At 36.7% G+C, this 19,403-nt stretch overlaps 1 protein-coding gene across 4 annotated transcripts in view; it reads left to right on the top strand.

The window, feature by feature from the left end:
• The window catches only part of ZBTB34 (zinc finger and BTB domain containing 34), a 34,592-nt gene extending 15,916 nt beyond the window's left edge, over window positions 1–18,676 (top strand). For all 4 annotated transcript variants that reach the window (XM_074211545.1, XM_074211549.1, XM_074211548.1 and 1 more), the window contains 2 exons: window positions 697–781; window positions 8,810–18,676. In XM_074211545.1, the coding sequence (XP_074067646.1) occupies window positions 8,820–10,334 (1,515 nt within the window). In that variant the 5' untranslated portion in view covers window positions 697–781; window positions 8,810–8,819 and the 3' untranslated portion in view covers window positions 10,335–18,676. The remainder of the gene's footprint in view (window positions 1–696; window positions 782–8,809) is intronic.
• The last annotated feature ends 727 nt before the right edge of the window (window positions 18,677–19,403 follow it).

Raw genomic sequence — 19,403 nt, 5'->3', positions numbered from 1 at the left:
CTACATGCTCTTAAGTAGCCCCAAAACAGACCATCCTAATATAGCAGCAAGTTTTTAGGAGCAGTACTCTTACTTAAACCATGTACTACACTCTGTCTCAGGGTTGTTGTGAAAAAAGCAATTTGTAAGCTTTATAAAAACAGAAAGATTATTGGACTTGGAAGTAAAAGACCTGCCTTTGAGTTAGACTTTGCCATTTCCTAGCTGCAGTCTCACAAGGTTAAGCCTCAGTTCATTTTTCTAAAATATACGGGTGATAATACTTGACCTAACTTACAGTAATTTGGTAAACTGTAAAACAGTGTGAATGTGAATGATAATAATTTCTTATTATTATAATTTATAGCCAGCCTTCTCCTTTCCCCCACAAGCAATGGAACCAAAATGGAACAAAATAATTTTGTTAATTATGGTAGCCAACAATGTCTATCCCTGAAACAATTTGGTCACAGACAATATTGGCTCTTGAAACTATATCATTTTCTGTTGGTTTTAGTAATTCACTGTTATTAGTTAAGCAAAATCTATGAGGTCTAATGGTTTGGTTGCTCATAAAATCAAAACTCCACTGAACTGGAGATCATAAATATAAATGGTCAAAAATTAAACTTAAAACATTTAAGGTTTAAAAAGTCTAAGGGTGATTATAAATAATTTTTTTCTTTAATTTGTGTCATTCTCTCTTTGTATTTACAGTTAAAGAATGTTTTAGAAGCCTAAGTTTACTTGAGGTTAGCAGACAATTCTCCAGCTCATCTTCATGAAGCTGAGTTAGCATCAGGTAATGTAATAATCATTTTCTTTATTTCTCTCTTTTTTTGAGGAAATTGGTGTTAAGTGACTTGCCCAGGGTCACACAGCTAGTACATGTCAGAGTCACATTTGAACTCAGGTCCTCCTGACTCCAGGATTGGTGCTTTATTCATTGAGCCACTTAGCAGCCCCTTAATCATTTTCTTTCTGGCCATTGTTACCTTTTGTTACTGTGATAATCAGTAATACAATCTTCATTTGAACCTCATATCTTGAGCAGTGTTAATCTTTCAGAATTCTCTTCTAAGAAAATTTCTGAGTACTCAAATTTTTCACTTTAGACGCAAGATAAATGGGAATTTTCAATTTGGGAACTGAAGAGAACGGGGAACTTTGTTGCATTAATAAAAAGGAAATAACAAGAAGTCAAATTTTTTAATTTTTAATGTAGACCTTTTCTTTAGGAGTAAGTTTTTTATTTTTTATTTTCTAATTCATGACTAAAATAGACACATTTTGGGACTATAGATTTAAGAATATGAGAGTTGGAGAAGGGACCTTACAGTAGTCATCTAGTTCAGCCCTTTAATTTCACAGGTGAGATGACTTAAGTACAATGTTACTCCTTGAACTCCTAAAGGAAAAAAAATTAGCTATGATATGAACATACAATAATCATACTTTTATTATAGTAACCAAAATATATTTTAGGGCAGAATGTGAAATATTTTAGAAACTATATTTGCTTACAAAGTTTTAAAGAAAATCACATCAGTTGAAAATAAACATCTAGATTCTAGTCTGTTGTGTTTGGGTTTTTTTTAACAGGAGTTTGTATAGGTGCAGAAATTTTTTCTTCCCAAACTAATACATTTTTTTCTTTAAAATTTTTTCAATTAACAAAAATCTTTTTTTCTTTCTCTAATGAAAAAAAAAGACTCGTGTAACAAATACATCAAGCAAAATAATAGTCAAGCAAATCAAATTCCCTCATTGTCCATGTCCAAAAAATAAATATTTCATTCTGCATCTGCATTCTGCATCACCTCTGTTAGGAGGTGAGTAATATGCTTGATTTTTTTGGTTTTCTGAAATCATGGTTCGTTATATTGTGTTGAGAGTTCTTAAGTTTTTCTAAGTATTTGATTTCATTGTTTTTTTAATTGTGTAATTTTTTTCCTGGTTCTGCTTATTATTATTCTGTACCAGTTCATACATACATACTAGTCTTCCCAACTTTCTCTGACAATTTCATCATTTCTTATGATTCAAGTATTCTATTATATCATATACAATAATGTATTCATCCATTTCTCATAATTCTTATTTGAGAAGACATTTGGGACTCAAACATCATACTTTCTTTTCTTTCATGTTGATACAGAGGAAGAAGTTGAGGGTGCAGTTCTGAAACCAAGTATTTTTAGTTTTTCATTTTTACCTCTATCTTGAAGTGTTTGTTTGTTCTTAAGGTTCCATTCATAATTGAAATGTTTGTTTTGTTAAAGATATATGTGTTGGAAAAAAATTTAGAATATTAACTTCCTATCTTTGGTAACAATGACAACTATAAGTGAAGCAAAATCATGTAGAAGGAAGCACAGTCTTGAAATCAGGAACAGACCTTTGGTATCTACTAGTTTTGCTGCTCTGGTTAAATCATTTACCCTCTCAGGTTCCCAGGAAATTCTCTAAGACTGCAAGTTAAAGTTGAATTGAGGAGCTAGCTGCCTTGGTATAGGGAATTTTCTAACATTGATACAACTACAGCTTTATCTCCCCCCACCCCCCAAGTCCCCCTAAAAGGTATTAAAAATAGTAGATATAGCTTAAAATAGCTGAAAGGGACCTTAGAAGTCATCTAGTCACTCTCCATTTTACAGAGAAGGAAATTAAGCCCCATAAAATTGGTAATTACATAGAATTTTCTTAACTGCTTTTTACAAATAAATATAATAAAATTTTGTGTTCTATAGTACTTTTTATTTAGCAAAATATTGTTTCTTTCATATTTTCATTTTAACTAATAACTAATAAATAACTAATATTAACCCTAATAACCCTATGACATAGGTGGGTATCCACTTTACAGGTGAGGAGTTTAAGGTCCATCAATGCTGATTAACTTATTTGTCATGACACTCGTATTGTCTTATAATTTGGGAGTCTCATAATCAGAATTTTATATAGGATGGCAACCTCTAGCCTTGTCTTTCTTGGCCAGCTCTGTCTTTATTGGATAGCTCTGTCTTTATTGGATAGTTAGTATAGTATTGTTATCTTTGGTGTGGGAAGTAATTTGACTCCTTGGTGATAACCAGCATGAGTGCAGATGTTCACATTAACCTCCTTAAGCTTTGACTTGGATACTATAAAATAGGACTCCAAGGAAGCACTCTTCCTTAGAACCTTTCAGGAGAAGAGAACCTTAACTTTAAGGAGACAACCTCTATTTACAAAGACTTTTCTCACAAGAACCCTGTGAATTAGGAAATTTTTTGCAAGGCAAATGGAGTTAAGTAGCTTACCCAAGGCTATACAGCTAGGTAATTATTAAGTGTCTGAGGGTGGATTTGAACTCAGGTACTCCTGATGCCAGGGCCAGTTCTCTATCCACTGCGCCACCTAGCTGCCCCCAGAATTAGGAAATATTAACAATTTTTCTATGGTGCTTTCTTTTACAAAGTGCTTTTCCCATAAACAACCCTATAAAATATTGTTAATTATAATTATCCCCATTTTATGATGCAGAAAACTGAGGCTGCAGGGAAGTAAATTTGCCATGATTTTATTGCTTATACATATTGGAACTAAACTTCTGAAGGCCCTTTTAGCCCAGAAATTTTATGTGACTGTTCGATTCTGTCTTTGATTGAGTCTCTTTCTGTGTGATCAAAGAGACATAAATTTGGCCATTAGAGTTAAGAAGAAACATCTGCTAAATTTGGATATGGAAACGTTGTGTGAAGCTAGAGACACCAGCCATATGGGGTGTTTTCATTGTACTCCAAAGGGATTGCACAGGTTGACAATTCCATAGACTTCAGGATCAAAGCAGTAGAATAACTTAATAGCCATGAATTATTATATTGACTATCATATTTCTACTTGTATTGAAAAAAAAACAGATTTCAAATATCAGTTCTTTTTACTAGACTTTATTGTTAAAATAATAGGGTTGGACTCAGGAGGACCTGAGTTCAAATTTGTCCTCAGAAATAATTACCTAGCTTTGTGGCCTTGGGCAAGCCACTTAACCCCATTGCCTTGCAGGAAAGAAAAGAAACTAAAAAAAATAATATATTGGACTAAATTATGTATGAAGTTCCTTCCAGGGAACTTCTCAGCTCCTATCTTCTATGGCAGCAAAAACTGGAAATTCATGCTGGACCAAGTAATGATTGAGAAATCCAATGAGAAACTATAAGTGATTTTTTTTCCACTTCAGAACTACATAGAAATGCCAACCATAAGACTAAACCAGTAGCAAAGTAAATTGCCAATACTGGCAAACAAGTCACTTTTCTCCCAGTAAAGCCAAAGGAAGTACAGTCTACAAGTCTCTGAGTCCAGAGATAACAAGAAGGGAAAGAGAAATTCCCAGGGTGATTGGGAAGCTACCAGGAATGGCAGCAACTGCCATGGTGTGACGGTGCCCAGTCTAGATAGTCTAGGCTTTGGAATTACTAATATTTTGTCCTGAGACCATAAAGTGCCGCAAAGAGCCAGCATTCTGAATCTCAAAAAGTCACTGGAGGTCCCAGAAAGTAGAGAAAGCCAGCACAGAAACTCAGATGACTCAAGGGAGACCAGGCAAGACTGATCACTCATTCATAAATCCAGCAGGAAGTGGAATCTGGCCCTGACTCAAAGCCCCAATTCAGGAACTAAAGTTGTGGATCTGGAGGTCCACAAAAATCCTTTCCAGGAGGAAAAAGTACCTATGTAACAATTCTAAGTAGACTCAAAAAAAAAAAAGATTTTCCACAAGAATTACATGAATACCTAGAAGAACGGGTCACCTCAACTTAGAGTCTACTGCTTGCTTCTGTACTGCCTGAGGATTTGGCTACCTTCCATCTGTGCAAGTTCAAGGCACTTTCTACCCTCTACTAGCCTTATATCACAAACTGATGCAGAGAACCTCCAATTTAGAGAGTCACAATCTTCCTTTGACCATCAGACTTTCCCTCTTCTGTTGTACCTGTTCCTTTAAGAAAACAGAGAAGAAAATCAGTGGGTATTGGGACTTCTTTCTTCTGCCTAATCTTGCCTAATCTCCAGCCTTTGGGGGAAGAGGAATAATGAAATGTGACCTTCCATATGACTGTATGTCTTACGTCTCATACTGTTTTTGTCTTCAGCCCAATCTGAAGAAGATTATCTTTGACTTAATGATGAACATTCTCACACCTTGTCATACCTCACATATTCCATTAATTCTGAACTTCCATAGATCATCATCTAAACCATATTTCCCATCTCCCACTTCTCACTTCTTTATTCCCATTCCCTTCTACCTTCCCACTCCAAAGTTAAGGGGGGAAAAACCCACACACTCTTTCCAATATAACCTCTTGGAATGCCTCTTCTGTAGTTAACAAAACTTTTTTGTTTTAAAACTTTTCCTTCCTTACTTCATCCACTAGCTTATTATTGACATCTAGCTCTCTCCTACTAACACAATTTCCCTGGCCACGCTTTCTGGTTCTGTTTACACACCTTCCCTCATTCTTCTCAGCTGACTAGCCAAAGCCGATGAGTTAACAATACTTTTTGAGCTCCCCATTATCATTTTCAGGTTCTCTTCCTACCTTCATTACTAGGTAACATATCCTTCTTTGAAATTCATACTATTACTCTCTACCCCTCAATTAAAATCTGTAACTTATAGATCTCCAACTCTCCTTTGCTCCTCAATAACTTTAGTATGTGATTCATAACTTTTCTGCCCTTCCTAACACCTACCCTCATACTAAAGGAGCTTTGACATACACATTGATTTTCCCTCAAATTCCTTAACCACTCAGTTCCTCAACCTGTTCATTTCCCGTGACTTTTACTTCACATTAGTCACACAAAAATATGGTCATCCTCTTGGTCTTAACATTTCCCCAAATGTATACCCTTGTTCCAGAATTCTGAAATCCCCTAATATAACCTAACATTATCTGACATAACATGTTGGCTTTTCACCTCTCCACCTTTCTTTGCAGAAAGCCTATTCTTTATCTATAATGTGACCTCTATTTCTTTGACCTCTTTGAGGGCATTACTTGCATTAACATTCTCTGCATTTTGTCCCCTTGTTGAACCAATTATTCGACTTTACACTACTCTTCTCTCTTGAATCTATCCTTTTCCCATGGTATTATTTCATTGTTTGCCTCTCTCATATTCTGCTATATGATGGAGGAAAAAATAATGCAACTCTTCTGAGTGGGTTCAGTTCAAATTTACATAGTACAATTTCAACTAACTTCTCATTACTATTAGACAATACTATTTTTCTCTCTTTTCAATACACTCTCTCCCACTCTCCATGGAAATTCCTCCAGACCTTTTTCATCCCTCCTTAAACTATCCTTGTCTTCTCTCCCCCATTCTCTCAGTTAAGAATCTTGCCACATTTTAAAGAAAAAAAAATTGAGTCATTCATTATGAACTTCCTATTTCCCATATCATGTAACTAATGCCTTCTGCCACTATCTCTTTGATCCTTGCCTCACATGATAAGGTTGCCTTATTCCTTACCAAGGCTAACAAGCAGTCTCATTACATGCCATCTCCTCTAACAGACAATCTCTTCTGTTGTTCTGTTGTTTTTATTTTTTATTTCTTCTTGTCTATTGACTTCTTCCCTACTGCTTCCATATAAACATGTCCATATCTCCCATATGAAAAAATACTTGATCTTTCATCATCCTGTTATACTATATCTCTTCTCCCAGTCCTTTCAAGGAATTTAGCTACAGTGGCAGAAGAGATATAGATAGTAAGGGTTAAAAAAGAGTACCTCCATTTTTTCTCCTCTCACTCTTTTTAACCCTTATTATTTCCATCCTTATCATTCCACCAAAATTGTTCTCTTTAAAGTTACTGGTGATATCTTAGTTGCCAAATCTAGCCTTTTCTCAATGGCTATTTTCCTCAACCTTTCTGTAGCATTTGACATGCTTAATCTCCCTCTTTTCTTTGATATTCTCTTTGTTTGGGGGGGATACCATTCTTTCCTGGTTCTATCAGATCTCTCAATCTTCTTTGTTGGATCTTCATCCAAGTCTCATCCTCTATGGATGGCCCAAGAGTTCTGTCATGGGACCTCTTTTTCTCCCTCTAGACTACTTCACTTGGTGATCTTATCAGCTCCCATGGATTTATTGACCATCTCTACGCCCAATTATAGCCTTTCTCCTAATTTCTAGTCTCATATTTCTAACTGCCTCTCAGACATCTTAAACTGGATTCCAGGGGCATCTAGGTGGCACAGTAAATAGAGCACTGGCCCTGGAGTTAGGAGGACCTGAGTTCAAATCCATCTCAGACACTTAATAATTACCTAGCTGTGTGGCCTTGGGAAATTCACTTAACCCCATTTCCTTGTTAAAGTAAAAACATAATTTACCAAAATACTGGATTCCAGGAAATATCTTAAACCCAATATGTCTAAAATATGACACATATTTTCTCCAGCTCTGTTAATGTGGAAGGTAGCATAATCTTAGGTGTCATTTATCTTCTTTCACTCTATCATTCCGCATATCCAGTCTTTTGCCAAAACCTAGCAGTTTCACATTTGTAATACCTCTAGAATATGACCCCTTCTCTTTTCACTGTCATAATGTTGGTGCAGACCATTGCAATAGCCTGTTGGTAAATTTGCCTGCTGCAGTTCTTTTCCTTCTCCAGTCTTTCCTTCATTTAGCCATCAGAGTTATTTTCCTAAAATGAAGATCTCTAACCATTTGCTCCCTACTAAATAAACTGCTGTGGTCTCCTATTATCCCCAGGATCAAATACAAAATTCTCTTTTTTGGTATTCAAAGTCCTTCATAATCAGCACATTACTCCTTGTCACATACTTTTTGATCCAGTGACATTGGATGAACACAATAGCCACACAGTGTGGTTTGGTGTTAACTTTATCAAACTCAAAAGAAGGGGCAGCTAGGTAGCACAGTGAATAGAGCACTGGCCCTGGAGTCAGGAGGACCTGAGTTCCAATCCAGCCTCAGATACTTAAAACTGTGTGACCTTAGGCAAGTTACTTAACTCATTGCTTTGCCAATAAAAAAAAAAACTCATAGTATGAGCTTATACTTAAATATGAAATTTACAGAGCCAGCAAAACATTCATGCAATAAGAACATTGTATAGGAAAGCAACTTTAAAGACTCCAGAACCTTGATCAGTGCAATGATCCTCCCTCCAAGGGACTTATGATGAAGCATAATACCAACCTTCTGACAAAGAGATGATGAACTTAAGGTGCAGACAGATAAATAACTTTTTGGACATGACTATTATGTTGATTTGTTTTGCTTGAGATTGTTATACCGTTTTTTTCCTCTTGGTTTTCAGTGGGGGGGGTATGGGGCAGAAAGGTCAGCAGTAGTGATGCTACAAAAAAGGCCACAGGGAAAAAACACAAACAGGACAATTTTGAAAATAATGTGTGGAATATATGTGTGTATATTTACATATATATGTGTGTGTGTGTGTATATGAAACTATATGTGTGTGTATATGGTAATATGAAAGTCACAATTTATTTTGAATGTATAGAAATTACTAATTTTTGGTATTTTAAGTTCAGAATTTTTAAAACTTAAATAATAGTTACAATTCTAAATCTGAATCTTCCATGATTCTCTTCTAGTTCTTAAATCTTAAGATCCTATGAACAGAAGCATATTCAAATATGGTTGATGTTAGAAACTTTGATAGCTACATGTTACATACTCAAAAATTTACCATGTAGAATATAAATGGATTATAAACCTGTCTCTCTCTTCCCACCCCCACCCCCCACTTTTCCTCCTTCTTTTCTCTCTAGATTAAGCTTCATGTCAGTAGAAATGGACAGCAGCAGTTTTATTCAGTTTGACGTCCCCGAATATAGCAACACAGTTCTGAGCCAGTTAAATGAACTCCGCCTTCAAGGAAAACTGTGTGACATCATTGTGCATATTCAGGGCCAGCCATTCCGAGCCCACAAAGCCGTCCTTGCTGCCAGTTCTCCCTATTTTCGTGACCATTCAGCATTAAGTACCATGAGTGGCTTATCCATCTCAGTGATTAAAAATCCTAATGTCTTTGAACAGTTGCTCTCATTCTGTTACACTGGAAGAATGTCTTTACAACTGAAGGATGTTGTCAGTTTTCTCACTGCTGCTAGCTTTCTTCAGATGCAATGCGTCATTGACAAGTGCACACAGATCCTGGAGAGCATCCATTCAAAAATCAGCATTGGGGATGTTGATTCTGTTACCATTGGTGCTGATGAGAACTCAGAAAACCGCAATGGAGTTAAAGAGAGCAGCTTCTTTGCCAACCCAGTAGAGATCTCACCTCCATATTGCTCTCAGGTGCGTCAATCAACTTCTGGCAATGATTTACGTATGGAGGCAACTCCAAGCAAATCACTGCATGGCCGCATGCAAGAAGAAGGCCACTCTGACAGAGGAAGCAGTGGGAGTGTCTCTGAGTATGAGATTCAGATAGAAGGTGACCATGAGCAAGGGGACCTGATTGTAAGGGAAAGCCAGATCACTGAAGTGAAAGTGAAAATTGAGAAATCAGACCGACCCAGCTGTTCAGACAGTTCTTCCTTGGGTGATGATGGCTACCACACCGAGATGGTAGATGGTGAACAAGTAGTGGCAGTGAATGTAGGCTCCTATGGCTCTGTATTACAGCATGCATACTCCTTTTCCCAAGTAGCCTCTCAGCCATCAAGTATATCAGAAACTTTTGGGAATGTAAGCAACTCTAGCCCATCCAGGTCCATGCTTAGTTGCTTCCGAGGGGGCCGGGCCCGCCAAAAGCGCCCCTCCTCTGTCCATCTGCACAGTGATCTGCAGAGTTTGGTACAAGGGTCAGATGGTGAAGCTCTTGTGAATAATCCTGGGTATGAGAATAGCCCCCGGGAGAGGAGTGTGAGAGGCCATTGGTATCCATACAATGAAAGGTTGATCTGCATTTACTGTGGGAAATCTTTTAACCAAAAGGGGAGCCTGGATCGCCATATGCGACTTCATATGGGGATCACCCCTTTCGTATGCAAGTTCTGTGGTAAGAAGTACACTCGAAAGGATCAGTTGGAATACCACATCCGTGGCCATACTGACGATAAGCCTTTCCGTTGTGAGATCTGTGGAAAGTGCTTTCCCTTCCAGGGAACACTCAACCAGCACCTGCGGAAAAATCACCCAGGTGTGGCCGAAGTCCGCAGTCGAATGGAGTCCCCAGAAAGAACAGATGCATATGCAGAACAGAAAATTGAGAATGATACCTCCAACTCAGAGGTGGGGCTGGAGTCTAGTATGGAAATTCACACAGTGTCTAATGCCCCTGATTAAGATATTAAATAAGTGCAACCCAAACAAAGCACATCATTAATGCATTTAAAATTTTTTTGCTGTGGGTAACTCTTAGCCCAGTTACTGACCTGACCACCTTGAAACCTAGTAGGTGCACAGTAAATTTTCCCAAGGTTTCTAGATAGCACACTTTGCCATTTTTGTTCTTTGCTTCCAAGGAGACTTGGGTACATGTGTGTTCAAAGAGCTTAGAATCCGAAGGGCCGAAAATACAGGGAAAACATGGGCTAATGCTTCCTCTAGATGAATTATTTCAATCCCAGTTCTGGCAGTAGCCTAGCTAAACCAACTGGGTTCACCCTACCTTCACTACCCAGGGGCACTTATTCTCTCTCAGTGTGCATGTAAGATTTCTATTCATGTGCATGGAGAGAGAATAGCATGTGTCCAGTTGATCTGATGATTATGTTTTAGAATTGAAAATTACTTTTTTTGGTAGTTAGAAAATTTATACATATATATAATAAAACATTTATTATATATATTAAATATATACATTCTTAAATTTGCTTTTATTCTGGTTGAGGTGAATGTAAGAGACATATGTAAGTTAATATAGTGTGTATAGGGCTTTTGACTCTTAATTTCATCTCTACCTAATATATTTTAAGACCTTGCTCTTTTATTCCTTGAAGAATTATTTGGTTTTCTTATATATTAATCATAGCATTCAAAAGTCAGCAAAGCAAATGATACTGTTTTTTATAATTCCAATTCATAACAAACACATAAACCAAATGCCATAAAATCTATTCAACTCTAGTTAGAATTGTTTGGAATTTTTGTTTGTTGTCCAGTAGGTAAACTGGATGACATGTGGTGCTGCCCTTTTTTACACAACTGTAATGTAATTATCCAACCCTAAAGTAACAATGGTTTTAAATGTTTTTACTGGCCTAAGAATCTACCTTCATTTCGTACTGTAGAAACCTAAATACCAGGTAACTAAATCAAATCACTCTACATGGTGAGTTGCTACTCTCAATAAAGGAAGAGGGGGTTGTAACTCTGACTATATCTCCACACAGTGTTGATATATTTTTTGTTATTGTTGTTTTCTCCAAACAGCCAGTTCAGGTGCATAGTAACTTTCTATATTGCGGTTCCTTGTGAAACTGCGAAACTTGGAAATTTGTACTTTTTTGTAAAAATATATTCTATGGGAATCGCAAGCAATATGTCTATCTTGTGTGCTACACAAAGCCACAGTGGCTTCCCCATTCTTTCAGTGACTAATCAGTGTTTCCTGCTTAAAGAAACCAACCATAAGAAACCCTCTTTTAAGATACTTTGTGTGTGTCACCCAATATTTGTGTGTCACCTATTTTTGTTTTATGTGGTGCTACTTTTATGTTTAATATCAGTTAGGTCAGTATAATATAGAAAATGTGAAACCTAATGGTGATAGTGAATTACAACAGGTTTTTCTTTTTAATCTCTCTTTAGTTTGCTTGAAAAAGAGACCTCAAAATCTTGTGCTGGCAAACACAATACTGTATAAGAACAGATGTGATTCCTATTTGAAGATTTTTTTTTATTCATTAGGAAATGTTTTTAGTTCTCAACAGAGTGCTCATATGTTCTTATAGTGTACCAAAAGATGCTTTATATAAAAAAGTTAATTTGATTTGGTATTATATATTCTGGTTGTTAAAGAGTGAGTCATAGGTCATAAGCAGGTGCTGTAGAGGTTGCCATGAGGATGGCCAGCCTTCCATAAGCTCCCTTCTGGAGTAGTAACTTAGCTCTGCAGACTTGCTGTAGAAAAAAACTCAGCTGAAGAAGAGTAAAACAAATTTTTTTAAATGAACTGTGATTTAGTTTACAGGATTACCAAAAAAATAAAAAATATGTATATATATATGTGCAAAAGGTATATATACATATATGTTTGCTGGTTTGCAATGCTTTTGTGGCTCTTATAACTTAAAAAGTGGGTTTTTTGTTTTTGTTTTTAAGAAAAAGAAATTCAAGCCCTCGTCCATAATGACCCCCTGTGGGGTGTGGCTGTGTGGTAGCTGCTTTTCTTTAAAACACAGTGTCTGCTAACCTTGTAACCAGCTGCACTATGGATCAGTGTTACTACATACAGATTACACTATAAATCCAGCTGCTCCAGAGGAGCAGTTTTTAGCTAAATCGGGTATATAATATGCCTTTTTTCCTCTTAAAACTGCCTAAATAAGGGGTTTGTTCTCTCCCTGAAGCACTTGTGTAACTCCTATTAAAGCCTTGTGCCTCATGGGGAGACTGGACTCTTAAGTGTTTACCCAATTAAATACATTCTGGGGTTTCAGGTAAATGTTTGTGGTGTTTTTTCTTACATGAATGAATTTTTTGTTTTGTTTTGTTTGTTTTTTAAAGAAATTAAATGCAAAAAAATTGTGTTTTGATACAACTAAGTATGTGACAAGAAATGGCCAAATCAAGGACACAGGAGGTTAGGCTCAGGGAACCCCCTTCTCTTTTCAGACTTGGAACCCTTGGGTGGGTTTAGCATTTTGTGTGAACTTGGGCAAGTTAGGAGAAGGGACGTTTGGGCGGCACCTTGTACGTCCTGGCTCTTGTCATTGTGTCACAGTCTTAACCTTATTTAAATGGAGTTCTTTGTATTTGTAAATCTATTAAACTGGTTTGAGTTTACCAAAGAGTGACTTATCCAAAATTGTCTCTGACAAAAAAAAAATATATACATTGCTTTGATTGTACAGTTCAGGTTTGAAACATTGTAATGGGACTGTTAAGGGGCAGGAAATTGATTCATTTTCTCGATAATAATCATGATTCAACATTTTTGCAAGTTCCACTTGCCTCCCATTCATGTTGCTAACACTTTACCCTTTCCACTGCTAGCAGTGTTAAGAATGAATTCTCAAGCCATAACACAGTACTGTAACCACTCAGCAGTGCTTTGGAGAATACAGATATCTAGGCCAGCATAGGGCTTCCTCATCTCTTGGAGCATTCCTAGGGTCACACTACCTAGTGTGAAGTCTGAAAGAAGTTGAACTTCCAGTCTGGCAGAAGCAGTTAAATTGTGCCTTGTCACATGAGGATAATGCCAGGGGGGTTGTTATGATCACAACCTAGAAACATTATCTACCTGAAGTTCATTTCATGTCTCCTCAAAGAAGAAATATGCTGAGTAGTAACTGCTTAAAGCAACTTTTTAAAGAAGTACAGTACCTATTTCTGTACAGTTTGGGGTTAACACAGTACTGTTTTACATTTCATTTATAACAGATGCAGAAGTCAATAAAATACAAGTGATATGTGAAATCTTTTAACAGTGAAATATATCCTGAATTCATATAGGCTTGTTCATAATTGAGTCTCTTCTTGAGCTACCTTTTTCAATAAATAGACAATGTGAAGACAGTGACGGCGTCCTTTTCTATAGATATTTAACCTGTTATTACAAACTGTGAAACAAAGAATTTTATACTTTGCTAATGTTTGTGGTTTTAAACAGTTACTTTGGTTCTTCTAATCTGTTCTATACCGTATCATTTCTATGAAACCTGTATATACATTTAGAAGTTATATTTGTAAATACAACATATTATATATTTCATTTATTTTAGAGAGTAGATAGACTCATGATTGGATTCTGCCTTTAATTTTTGTTAGCATAAAGGATACTGTCAGTTCACTGTTAAGCAAAATATACTGTAGAACTAAATTGATTTCTAGTATTCTTCCCAGGAATGAGTAAGAAACTCATGTTTTCCAAAAACATAACCAAGTCTTCACTTTGCTATTAGCCCAAATGGTAAGGCCTGTGTTATAATTAAAAAATTAAAAAAGCCCAAAGCATGGGAAGAACTTGCAGAAAAAACAAAATAAGGGCTGGGTAGGGAGGGTGAGAATTTATGTGAATGAGCTTTACTTTAAAGAAATCAGTGTATTTTATTTGAATAGCTTTTTTATATTAGTTACTGTGATTCTTTTATTACGGTATTCTGAAAGGGTTTCCTGTGAAGCCTCCTGAAAGGGACTCAAATATGCAACACCGAATCTATTTTCCAAGGGAGTATTCCCCTTGGATGGTGCTTCTAGACTGGTCAGGGTTATTTATTAAATTTTATATATGAAAAGTATTTGGGAATTGTGTAAATTCTTTATATAAATCTAGTTCATAAATCATAGATTTCATAATTGCTCAGTGCAACTGAACTAGACATTCAGGAAAGTCATTCACCTTGTTCCAAGTTTATAATGGCTATTGTGCATTTCTTACATATCTTGTTCAAAAAGTGCCAGTATGGTTTAGCTGCCTCTACCCAATATGGGACTCCCCAGGCCAGGCAATGACCTGCTTTCTCAGGATTCTTGAATCTGTGTGAAGACTGCTCGGCCTAGCTGAAAGGGAGTTTGGGACACCCCACACTGTCCCAGTATTTTGATCAAGTGGAGCAATGAGCCTTGCTTAGGACCCCCTAAGCATCTGCCCTTGTGGCAGCCACAGTAAACAAACCTCCTCAACAAGTATGCTGTGAATTCAATCTTTGGACTCATGTCCAAGTCCTTGTTTTTGCCCTGACTATATAAGTAAGAGGTGAATTAAGTTGGTTTGTTATGAGAATAAGCATTTATTAATGTGAAAATCATCTCTGGCCACTTTTCTTGGTAGGGCTAACATTCTCCATTATAAATGGTGGAACAATCAGAATGATTTAACTCTCAGTGTCATTATCTTGCAATATAAACTGGTAACCTCACAAGTCCCCACTTCATCACCACGTGAAGTAATGAAGCTAGCTAAGCTGATGCTGTCAGGACAGTAACTTGCCATAAGGATTCTTTTATAAGCATGAATTTAAACTATTTATTCAAAGCTATTTTACTCTTGTACCCATTGGGTTTTAGATTTGTGACACGGATACTTCAGTGCTGCTTAATTTTGTTTGGATGAATTATTAGTTCTTGCTTGTAAATGGCTTTTTTTTAATGGTATCAATAAAGTCAATGGAAATTGCTGTTTGTAAATAAAAATGCTTATAGAGCAAAAGTAGCATGGGCTGACTTTTTATTCTGATATCCATTCATTCAACAAACCTTATCTGGGTGCTTCCTGAAAAGTCAGAAGAAAAAAAGTTTTGAAAAAACATGGTCCCTGTCGTTATGGAGCTTACACTCTGGTAGAAGGATGAACAGGGGACAAATTGAGCTAAGGATGGTTTTTACAGTTTAAAATACAATAAAATTTTTAAAATGTAAAAAAAAAAAAGCCATTCAGGCAGCATTTGGGATTTGTTGGGTATTCCCTGGTATAATGTAAAGGGAAGGGGAAGGAACAGGCATTTATATGGACCTTACAAAAAATACTGTGCAGGGTGCTTTACATATACATTATTTGTTCCTTACAGCCCAGGGTGCTTTTCTTAGCTTCATTTTACTGTTATGGAAATAGAGTCTAGATGACAAGCCCTGGATCACACAGCTAGTGTGATCTGAGGCCAGATTTAAACTCTGGTCTTCTTGAGTTCAGGCTCAATGCTCTCCACTATTCCACCACTATTCACATCTGACTCTTAATACCAGTCTTGATCCTGGATATGTCTTCCACTCCATGATTGTCTGCAAAGGGGAAGTAATGTTGCTGTTTATACTAAATAAGTTTGTCTTGAAGGAAAGCAATTTTAAGCAGTGCTATAGAAACAGCTACTAGTAAAGCATTACATAAGAATGTTTAGAGAAGCATTCAACAAGCTACATCTACTGGCACTGACACTTTGAAAGTCTTTAATTGTCTAAAGGTTAAACTATTGTGTAGGGCACAGAAGAGGAGCATGACTTTACTATTTGTCATGCCATGATGTGGTAGAAAGGAGCACTGGTTATGAAATCAGAATAGTTTGGATCTTTGCTCTTTCAACGTACCAATTGTTTAACCAAATATTTCCCCTTTCTGGGCCCCAGTTTCCTTGTGTAAAATGAGAATATTAAGCTATTTCTTCTTATTCTAGGTCCAGTGACCTTAGTGTTTTGTAAAGCTTACTGGTTGCCAAGGGTCTAAACTTTACTTTGGCATGCATATTGGAACAGTTGGAATATGGGCCTCAAGAGGACAACCAGTTCATCCCCGTCTCAGTGTCAAATCCTCTAAAGACAGAACAATATTTTTCCCCAATGGAGACTCCTTATTTCAAGGTTCTATTCTCCCCTGCTGTCATTCATGTCTAACAACATTCTCACCCCCTGTATGCATTTCATTTTTTTTTATGTTTAATGAGGGCCCAGAGTCATGCATACACACACACACACACACACACATACACACACACACACACATATATGCAAACATTTGTATATTATTTGAGAGAAATTTGTGAATGAATCAATACATGTAAGGATCCAGGATTTCCTAGGGTAGTTACTATCAACAAAACTAGAAGCCCCATTACACTTAATCTTTGTGTGTTGGGTGTGACCATAATAATAATGGCTCACCTTGTGAAAGACCTCTCCCATCAGCTCAGCTTTTCTTTAGAGGACAATCCATTTTATTTACCCAGCTTGGTGGACTGATCAACCAGTACCCAGCCTGGGACCAAGGATAAAAAGAGTTTGCTTAGATAGGAACATGGCAGCCCCACCAAAGCACAGTTCAATGTATTCTGATAAAGCACTCAAAAACACTGTTCATCATTTTCGCATCACTGAAAGGCATTGCTGGAGCTCTCTAGGACTGAATGGAAACAAAACTGCAGGTGAATAGTTTGTGTGGAACTTTCAGGTTGAACTTAATTATTTCCTGGACTAAATATTAAAATTAGTTTAAAGGGGCAGCTAGGTGACTAGAGCACTAGTCCTGAAGTCAGGAGGACCTGGGTTCAAATCCAGCCTCAACTCAATTGCCTAGCTGTGTGACCTTCGGCAAGTCACTTTACTCCATTGACTTAATTTTAAAAAAATAAAATTAGTTTATATTCCTTGAAATTTGACCAAGTGGGATGGGGAAACCAAGCTATGTTAAATGCTTCACAGAAACCACACGATACCTTGCATCCCACCTATAAATAAAATAAGTTTTGTTGATTGTAAATCTATCAATTTTTTTTTTTTAGGTTTTTGCAAGGCAATGGGGTTAAGTGGCTTGCCCAAAGCCACACAGCTAGGTAATCATTAAGTGAGACCAGTTTTGAACTCAGGTACTCCTGACTCCAAGGCCAGTGCTCCATCCACTGTGCCACATAGCCATCCCTATCAAATATTTTTAAGGGAGTTGAGTGAGTAATACACCAAACTTTGAAGTCCTCAGAATGAGTGTAGTTCCTTGATTAAAGTTATAGAGAACCTCTGAAAGAAGCATTATGGGGTAATTGGGCAGAAGATAACCAAGAAACTTGGAACTCTGCTAGTCAATGACTGAATGACCTTAGATCATTTCCCCCCTAAGGGTCTCATTCTCTCTCTTTGTAAAATGATATTAAAATAGAAGACCCTGAGACCCTTTTCAGCTCTGATGCTCTATTTTCTAAGATGCCTTCCTAACGTAGTAGAGTGAAGACCTGGGTTCAACTTCTGTTTCTGACACTACCTATAAGTGACTGGGCAAGTCATCTAATCTCCATGGGCCTCTGATTTTTAACTCTGTAAAATTAGAGGATGAACTAGCTCTATAATTCTATATTATAACCCTGACAATCTATGTTCTAACATTCATCCTTAAGTATTCCATACTCTAAGATTCAAAGAATGGTCTACTGAAAGCCACCATACATTCTTGGTTTTGGGGTCACCTATAATAGTGATTCTAAAGAGATTTTGATGCTTCATTATTTGTAGACATACAGAATAGCTAGCATTTATGTAGTGCTTTAAGATTTGCAAAATGTATGGCATGTTAACTCACAACAACCTTATGGGGTAAGTGATATATTTTTGGGTCCCCCCCCCCATTTTACTGTCCCATTAAGGAAATAATCACTCAGATACTCAATGGGCATCTTATTATGAGTTATTTTATCAGAATCAAGTCAAGATCTTTAAAAATGCAGATGAGAACCCATCTATGTTTTTGTTTGTTTTTAGGTTTTTGCAAGGCAAATGGGGTTAAGTGGCTTGCTCGAGGCCACACACAGCTAGGTAATTATTAAGTGTCTGAAGTCCTATTTGAACTCGGGTCCTCCTGACTCCAGAGCTGGTGCTCTATCCACTGTGCCACCTAGCCACCCCAGAACCCATCTATGTTTATTCTTCTTCCATTCTTGTACATGGCTTCCCATAAGTTTGACATGTTTGGTCTACCCAGTGTACTAGAGGCCTTGCTCCAATTTGCCAGGATTATAGCACTAGTATTCAAGAGAAAGGGTTCTGTTGGTAGCAAGTTGCTTGGAATCATTGAAAAAGCTTCATGATTTTCTAAATGTTTTCAGTCCAATATTTTCTTCTTACTCAGTTCTGAACCCAACTTATTAATTATTGATAGCATTTATCTGAGAAATGTACTGCTAAATTGGTTTGACATCCTGTACAGTATAATGGAAAGACTATTGATTCAGAGTCACTTGACATGAGTTCAAATTTTGACTCCACTGCCTGTGTGACCCTGAACAATGATAATAGCATCTCTGCATTGTTTAAAAGTCTTCTAAGCACTATATATATATATATATATATATATATATATATATATATAGTCTTCCAAGCACTATATATATATATATATATATATATATATATATATATATATATATATATAAAATCTTATTTCATCTTCACAATAACTTTGTTAGGAGCTATTAATATCCAATTTTACAGATGTAGAAACCAAGGCTGAAGGAGGTTAAGTGACTTGCTCAGGGTCCCAAATAACTCGGAAACACTCAGAATTAGTGTTTTTGAGTTAGGATTTGATCTCAGGCCAAGTCCAAGACTATCCACTGAGTCCCTTAGCTGCCTCAAGCAATTTTCTTAACCTCTCCTTATCTGCAAAGTGAGAGGAATGGACTAGATTAGGAATTCACCTAGAATCTTAGACCATAGGTTTTAGGGAGTCCATGAAATTGGACAAGAAAAGAATTACATCTTTATTTTCACTCA

This window comes from Macrotis lagotis, chromosome 1, assembly GCF_037893015.1.
Source record: "Macrotis lagotis isolate mMagLag1 chromosome 1, bilby.v1.9.chrom.fasta, whole genome shotgun sequence".
NCBI classification, from domain to species: domain Eukaryota; kingdom Metazoa; phylum Chordata; class Mammalia; order Peramelemorphia; family Peramelidae; genus Macrotis; species Macrotis lagotis.
Note: the sequence above shows the minus strand (reverse complement) of the source record. Positions and strands in the feature narration are given on the sequence as shown.